Below are 8,696 nucleotides of genomic sequence, written 5' to 3'. Positions count from 1 at the left end.
CAAAATTTTCAGAAGAATTAGCAGATTCTATTTTTCCAAGCACTTTTTTTTTTCTTTAACGTGTAATTTGGTGTCTTATGTTGCTTGTCAAAAATTGTGCTGGTAATCATAAATGCTCAATTGACAAATTTACAAGCATACAAAAACAATGATAATTAAATCGTTGAACCGGTCCCTTCTACGGGTCAACTATGCAATTAGTGAATGGTTTTCACATAACTATGTTTGCAAAGATTTAACATCACTGTAGTGCATCTAATGATAAAAACATAAGATAAAAGAAATTACATGAACATGAATTGTTTGTGAAACAAAAACTCAACGAGAGTTTGGAAGCTAAATTCTGGTTTGTCTCAGGCTTTACTACAGTCACCATGCAGGTTTTGCTGGTTTCTCAAATTGTATTTGTTTTACTGAAAATTGTTCTCTGTTTCTTTGAATCAAATTCATTCGTTGTGGAATTCCTCGTACAACATGATACCTACCAAAGATAGCTTTCATCTCACAAAAGTAATAACATGGTGTTCAATATCTGTAGAGTGTTTCATGTTATTCAAAGATGGCTTCACTGTATGTGTGATACACTTGCAACAAGGTCAAATTAACATTACTAAGTTTCATCATTGTTGGAGATTGTAATCATCACTCATCCATGATCCATCTCTGCCTTTATTTTCTCATCTTAATGATGTGGTTTGACTGAGTGTGAAAACATAAACTTTGTGTAAACCAGCTGCTATACTTTATCTGCATCTACTTTACATAAGCAACCTTGCGATTTTAATGGCGATTCGGGTATGAGTTTCACCTTTAAAACTGAACAAGTTAAATAATATACAGCTAAAACACCTTACTATTATCAATGAAGAAGTTTTATGGATTGGATTTTTCTTTGTGATTCAATTCTAAATAGTGATGTTTTCATCAAGAATCTGACTAGCTTTTATGCACACATTTTCAATGCAACCATATTCCGAGTAAATTTTCTCCATTTTATCACGTGCTAGCCTTAATCTTTAAAAATAGTATAGGCTAAAAGCGTGCAAGTCCTATTCAAACTTTTGGCATTCGAGAAAAATTGTTGCCGACTTTTTTCCATCTTGTGAGTTTGGTAAAAACATTTGGGTGTGATTGAAAGATTTAAGAACATGTTAAATTCGTGTAACACATGCGTGTTTCAAGATTTAATTGCGAAATAGGTGACTTTTGTGTTTGTTAAAACATAACTCATCCTTAAATTGTAGCCAGCAACATTTTTTGGACAAGATTATGGAATGCAACTTTTAAGTACTAGTTAGCATCTCTCCCCAAAGGATACTATTGCTATTTGAATTATCTACTGTTAAGGGATTTTTGAAAATGATCCCTTTTAATTTCTATACCTATCATTTCAATTCTCTTTAATCTTCATGTGTATCTTTTTTAATATCATTCCATCACTTTTGTCAAAGTTACAGATTGAAAATGATTAAAAATAATATGTATGAGAACTAAAATAGACAACTCTCATGTGAAAGAACTAAAAAAAGTTTAACTATAAAACCCAACCAAGTAGTTTGTTTAACATTATTTTCAATAACAAGGAAAAGGGTGTGACCAAAATAAAAGTCTAGAATTCTTTTTTTTTTTAAATTTGACTAACACTATTCTTCCCAGTCAAAAAAGAAGCAAAGATGTTTTCACTTCCAAGTTTCCCCTTTTTTTCTCTTTCATTAAAGGAAGAGATTCTTCACCAAGATATACCTTAGGTCAAAGATATCCAAGTGGAACAACATACAGAAATTCCATGATGTAAATGTGGAACACCTCTTGATGAAAAGTGGACAGAATCACAAACTCCTTCTGCAACCTCTCAAAACTTGAGTTGAGATTGAAAGTTGATGAACTTATTAGGTAGAAAAGTCTATGATCTATCACAGTTTTCATTGAATGTAATCTTCGTAGTAGTTGTCACTTATCACAGACACAAATCTCTCTAGCCATGGAAGTTGATGTAGATCCTTCATGGGGTCTACATAGGAATCTGTACAGCGAGGAGGAGACTGGTAAGGATTGTGGTCACTGAGGCTGAAACCGCCGGCCAGAAACCTCTGAATCAGCGCAAGCTGTGATCTTTCTTGGTCCGAGTATGCATCCACGATCATGGAAAGAGAGTTGAATGTCTCCCATGCCCATTGTTCTGATTCTTGAAGAGAGTGTGCCACTGAGTTTTCTGAGTTATTTTCATCCCAATATGCACATTGGCATGTCTGTTGCCCTTCTCGGTATTCCGCACCACAAGAATAGCAGAATTCATGACCACACCTGAAATGAAGACAAGAGCATAGAAAACTATTAGAAAAGCTTAAGTATGACAGAGCTTGCATAAACTTGTGGTAGTGAGATTCCTAGTAAGGCTTTTTGTTCTCTTCTTGATTCCTCTAGGAACAGAGCTGATAGATCAGTTTGACACTTCATGTTATAGTAATGAAGTTCAACCAGACTTCTAAAGTTTTCACCAATCAATCATATCATCATTATCCTAGACATACAGCATATTTTAGATCCAAGAACAAAGTTGGCAACACAAACATACACATCAATCGACTTGAACAAGAAATAAAGACAAATACAGAAAAAGAATGTAATAAATGAAAGTAAATGGATCAAAATTTGAGAAATATAAACCGATAAAATGATACTGGTTCTAAGAAAAAAAAAATCTTATTATTATCCAATATGGAACTTCATGTCGAATTAGTAATTTAGTATCAATATGGTATGTTTCATGGAAAATGGAGCAATGGGTGATTTGCACATAGTTTGATGTATGCCTCAGCTGAGGCCATTTTACTGGTCTATAATTGACCTGGGTAAACAGAGCATATCCTTACAGATAGACCCAATTGATATATTAGTAGTAGTTTATTTCATTGATTTGCACCAGATTCAAATGAATATCCAACATCTAATTTTTGGTTTGATCATCTACAGGACCACCCTTCAATCATCTTATCCAACTACCATCTTTTGAATGAAGTGGATGTGAAAAGGGCGTGGATTAGATTAATAATTACAAGCAAACAAAGGGATAATTGACACCCCACTGTTGAGTGTGATGAGCTACATAATGGAGAGATCTAGAAATATAACCTCCAAAAAGCCAAGGAGAAGGTCCAATTTTGACCCCCTTTTGAGCAGAAAGTCTATTGGTTTTTCCAATTTAACAGAGATAGAGGTTCAGTGCAATAGTCAAGGATTGATGTAATTTAACTGATTCATTCCATTTTGGATTTTAAAAGTGACCCTTTATTTTAAACTTAAATTAAGTTTTAAGTTTCTTATAAATTTGGGTATTTTCAATTGAGTCTCAATTAATAATTTTTTTGCTTACTGAATCTTCAAAATTTAATATTTTTCAACTGAGTCCTTGTTGATTAATTTTTCCATTTAACACATTGTCGTGATCTTGATCATGTCATCTTGCTTACTAGTTAATTCCACATGTTAAGAAATGCGAAGTTTTGATAGTTTTCAATATCTAATCATCCTACGATACCTAGATACTTTAGAATCAATTGGTTTAATTTCATTCACAGCGTTTGAATTAGGAATCTTAATCATGTAACCATGATCCACCTTATAGTCCTCAGCCTGCATATTCCCTTTCTTAGGACTTACTGTTGAATAAGCCTAAAAAAACTTACAACTTTGATGCAGAGCCTATCACAAACCCACATGTTACTAGTCTCTAACACCGATCCAACTTTCAAAATCCATTTAACCAAATAGAAGATTATCTTGGAACAAATCCTACTACGAATTCGAGCAGGTTTCAGCTTTGGTTTCAAAAAGCCTACATTAGCTTTTTTGGAATACAAAACTGCTTCCCAGTCCTAAAACCTGACCCACCTCTGCCCCCAGGGTTGATCCCTCCCCAATTCCAAATTCATGTAGGAATGTGTTACTTGTGCTAGCCATTTCATATTTTATAATTTTCATAACAACATTAAACATGCCAAGAAATAGATAGTAAAGGTAGAGATGTTAAAATGGGTTCAAACCTGTGAGCCAACCCAGCTCACAACATGGTTGAGCCAGGTTGGGATGGAAAAATTCAACTTTTTCAGATGTGGGTTGGGTCCACTTAACCCTCGAGTTAAACAGATTTGAAACGGGTTAAAAGTGAGTTGACCCGTAATCTACCAACAACAATCCTTTATTATTACCATTTTTTCATAAGTTTTTTATTATAATTATTTGCTGCTTCTATTTATGTAGGTGATCCTTTTAAAGTCTAGAATGTTGTTCAATAATATTTAAATTATTTGGATGTTTAATTTATTTGTTTGTCAAATTATTCATGTTGGTATCTTTTTTATCATGTTTGGTGGAATAGGTTAATATCTTGATTCTACAGTTATAAAGAAGAGTCAAGTCAATCCACTTTGAGTGTACTTTGATGAATATATACAATAAATTGGAAGAACAAAATATCCTTAAGTTAGTCAACCCGTAGTAGATCTAACCGAATTAAAAAATTTCTAACTCACAAAAAGTGAGCCGAGTTGAGCTAATTATTTTTAAATCAACCTGTGTGAACCAGGTTGGTCCACTTTGATACCCCTAAGTAAAAGATTACTTTCTATATTTATATAATTCAAAACAAACTGATCACATCCCTCCCTGCCATATGGCACAACCTATTAGCCATTTATCATCTAACAGACTCATTATATATTGCAGAGACAATTGCGTTTTAGTTTTTTGCTTCAATTGTTTTAAAACTATTTGGATTTTATTTTTTAAAAAAGAAAAAGAAGTTCATCATTCTAAACTATGCTCACAAATTGTACACGATTCAAGCATCCAGTATCTACTTGTTACATAGAGAACCAGATCAGTTTGATTCTGCAGCATCAGATCATGGATTAAATTGAATAGACTATTGAGCAATCTCAAACTAATACTGAGGTGACAAAATTGCACACGCACACATACGGAGTTAATATAAATATGTTCAGGCCAAACAATTATATTTTACTTTATCTCCCTTAAGCTCGGACCTACTATCATTTAGCAAGATCACACTATCAACCAATCGCTCTCTCTCTCCTGAGTCTAAAAATTGTCACTTAAACTATTGTCAGTCTTTATTTACTTCAAAGTTACAATACATTCAGATTTCAAATGTTCTAACACTCAAACTGAAAATTAACTAAGGCCTGGAGATTACAGAGACTTTCATTTTACCTTTCTAGTGCACAGAACTTCCTCATGCATAATAATAAAAATGAAATGAGACACCATAAACAAACAAGGAAACAGAACTTGCATACGACCCTGTTTTAAATAGGCAGATCCCTCTCTCACTGCTTAACATGTAAATTTCTATAATATATTGCTCTACTTTCAATATACTAGTTTGACAGCATACATCCAAGCAGAATTCTGGTTTGCAATATAAATAATCAACATTTTTGTATCTTACCAGCATGCCATGTGGTAACAGCCTTGAGTAAGTTCAATCACTGTACGACATTGCTGACAACGCTTCCACCTCTTATTTTGAGCAAGACGGTGCAAGGATATGTCAGAAGCATCCCTCTCGTCTTCTGACAGATTCTGGAATTCTAGACAATTCATGGAAGAATGCCAAGGAACCTTACAGTCCACGCAGATAAACCTCTTACAAACAGGACACTCGAGACAAGAATTGTCAGACTGACTAGATGAACTTCTAGCTGATACACATTCAAGAGTATCCAGGAGAACAGAACAATTTGGAAATGGACAATAAATTCTATCTGAATGGTCAATATCCGCTTGGGAAAGGGCTTTCTCCAGGGATTCAAATGAGGTGAATGGAAGAAAAGACCTGCACTCAGTTGCAGAGATGCAATACTTGCACCCCGGTTGAGGGCATTTTATAGGAACTTGAGATAATTGTACTTTACCATCGGCATAGGCCCTCAGGCAATGTGAACAGAATATGTGCGAACATTTCAGGGTAATCATAATTTGCACTGGCTTGTCATCACAGCAAATAGAACAATTCTTAAGCAATCTCTCACCATTTATGGGGAAAGTGACTAGTCCAATAGCTACTTTGGCAAAATGCAGTGGCTGCTCAAGATCAGTAGAGGGTATAAGCTTTAAAACAAAATCTTCAAAATTATTGGTAAGTTCCAGAATCCTTTCTCTCAATGCCAACAAAAGAGGCATGTCCATTTTTTTCCCAAATGTTATCTGTCAAAAGATTCACATGCAAACGGAATGATAGTTAAAGAGAGGTGATCTGGAAGTACCCACAAAAACACATTACAGAATCATAAGAGGTTAGTCGCACATTTAGGATGTACGCTATTCTAAACATTTAGATCTTAAACATGCATGAAAACTATTAAAGTCACCTTTTTCAGCTGTTATAGAGAAGGGTTAATTGCAGCTTAAATTTAATCATGGTATTTGCTGTTCAAACGGAATCACAGTGTGCCTGCTATAACGCATACCTCTAAACTTTCTTATATACAGGCTAAAGAAACAAAAACAAAAAGGATACCCAAACAAACAAAAGATAATAAGTAAATAACAGACATGTCAGATACAGTATGAAGATAAAAATTAAGAAATGAAAACACCATTGCATGTTTGTGCAAACCCAACAATAGCGTAAGGCCTAAAGTAAGCACACAAGATGATTCTTATCTCAGTGTTCATCTATAAAAGGAACAATAGCACAAAGGTATAGCATGCCAATAGATGCAAACATTTCCAATTGTGGCATCCCATGGTTTCTAGATCTTCGTCAACTTATGAAGAGGCCATAATCATATCATAAAACAAACAAATGTTAAAATCAAAGACTGAAAATGCTAACCTGATCATGCAACAACTCAGAATCTGTGAAAGCATAAACCCTGCGGATCTTTTTCCGCACAGCTTCCAGCAAACCATCCAAGAGTGCCAAGTAGTCAACCACAGACTCCTCCGCATAAAAGTCAAGTTTTTTCTGCACCCTTATAGCAGGAAGCCCTGGTGACCTTTCCATTACAACTCCAATTCCAGAAAACCCAGAACTTGGATTTTCAAACCCAGCCATTGACAACCCCTTGAAGAACATTTTCACTGAAAATTCATCAAGTTCGTCCTTCAACCCTCCCACCAGAGCCTCCTCAGTCTCTTTCCACGCTTCCTCGTTTTCATCTCCACAACAACTGCAAAACTCATCTTCCTCCTCCTCTCTTCCAACATTAACACCTAAAACACCCTGATCCCCCATTTCCCCAACAAATCACCCTCGGAACTTCAATTTCCCATTACAACAATTAAATAAACCCCAGCCCGACCCATTACCAAATCGATCTAAAAGATCTTTCTTTTTCACATATTACAAATTTTCACATCAAAATAAAATAACTCTTTTGGGAAGACTGTGAGAGCAAAAAGAAATCAAATAAAAAATGGAGCGAGAGTAGCCATTGACTTTGATCGACGGTAGGTAACTAAACAATGAGAATAAGAGAAGAGAGAGAAAGGAAAAGGGTATCATGTAAAAGAAATGAAGCTTCGAAATTCCACACTCCTTATCTGGTTAGAATTTGATGTTATTATTCTTTTGAGCAGTGATTCTCAACCAGTGCCTGCAACAGAATAAAAACCCTAATAATCTAAAAGACGACAACTTCATCGGCTTAACAACCCTTCTTACTCGGATTAATTAATATTACTCTTATTTATTAATTACTAATTTGACATACCCATCCAAAATAATAATAATTAATATAAAAAACAGCGAATGAGTGCGTGTGAGAGAGAAAGCACAATGCCTTGTTTTCGGCGTATTAGTAACTAATATATCATTTTAATTTTGACTTATTCTACAACTTCGATTTATTTTGGATTATTATATTTGAAATATTTATTAATTATATTAATCCTATTTTTATTTAATTCTTATCATTCTTTTCCGTTAACGAAGAGTTGAATCTCAAATCCTACTCAAAGGAACTAAATTTAGTTCTCTCTTAAACCACCTTTTTTCTATGATTAAAGTTTAAATTTTATCTATTATTTAAATTTTGAGACTTTTATGTAGTTGAACTCCTATTCAAAAATAGGTTTATTTCAGAATACTATTTACATAATTTAAAAACATAATTATAAAAAGTTATATAGTTAATAATAAATATGATTTATATACCATTAAAAATAAATTTTAACCAATGTCCTATTATAAATAGAATTTTTTATTGCTCTCGTATGATATGTAATGAGAAAAAATAGTTCGTTTATGAAGGCTAAACTTAAAATATTTTCTAAATTTCGAAAAAATAACGAAATTTGAAATAAATTTTATTGACGTGAAACGTTTGTCTGGCATAGCATAACTTACGGTTCCTTAATCACAGACGACATAAACACGGTCTTGCATTCTCCTATGTTTGCGGATTCCACTGCATGTACAAAACTACTATTTCATTTCAATCATTTTATTTTTCTCTTTTATTAATCATATTTTGTAAATTCAACTGTATTTAATTTAGTTTATTGTGATTTTAATTGGAATAATACTAGATATTACAATGACAATATTTTGATCCATCAATTGACTCTCTCAAACTATTCGATTTAGGCATTGAAGTATGGTCTTAACGTTTTCTGGATCCAAGGGAGAATAAATAAATAAAAATATATTATATGAGCAAATAATCATG

The 8,696-nt window shown here is 33.6% G+C and overlaps 1 protein-coding gene across 1 annotated transcript; it reads right to left on the bottom strand.

Annotated features, from left to right (window-relative positions):
- Positions 1-1,511: 1,511 nt before the first annotated feature.
- Positions 1,512-7,550, bottom strand: LOC114187916 (RING/U-box superfamily protein). Its single transcript, XM_028076331.2, has 3 exons — positions 6,860-7,550; positions 5,471-6,228; positions 1,512-2,304 (listed from the first exon to the last, which is right to left on the bottom strand). The coding sequence occupies exons 1-3, from the start codon at positions 7,259-7,261 to the stop codon at positions 1,923-1,925; spliced, it is 1,542 nt and encodes a 513-aa protein (XP_027932132.1). The 5' UTR covers positions 7,262-7,550; the 3' UTR covers positions 1,512-1,922.
- Positions 7,551-8,696: the final 1,146 nt, after the last annotated feature.

This window comes from Vigna unguiculata, chromosome 6 (genome assembly GCF_037176805.1).
Source record: "Vigna unguiculata cultivar grain cowpea cultivar isolate G323 ecotype 2 chromosome 6, ASM3717680v1, whole genome shotgun sequence".
Classification (NCBI taxonomy): Eukaryota; Viridiplantae; Streptophyta; class Magnoliopsida; order Fabales; family Fabaceae; genus Vigna; species Vigna unguiculata.
The sequence above is the reverse complement of the archived record's forward strand: the minus strand, read 5'-3'. Positions and strand labels throughout refer to the sequence as shown.

Coding starts and splice junctions, on each gene's coding strand:
- LOC114187916 (XM_028076331.2), bottom strand. CDS start 7,261: ATGGGGGATCAGGGTGTTTTAGGTGTTAATGTTGGAAGAGAGGAGGAG. Junction 6,229..6,859: donor CTGAGTTGTTGCATGATCAG/GTTAGCATTTTC, acceptor ATCTTTTGACAG/ATAACATTTGGGAAAAAAAT. Junction 2,305..5,470: donor TGTTACCACATGGCATGCTG/GTAAGATACAAA, acceptor TCTTCATTTCAG/GTGTGGTCATGAATTCTGCT.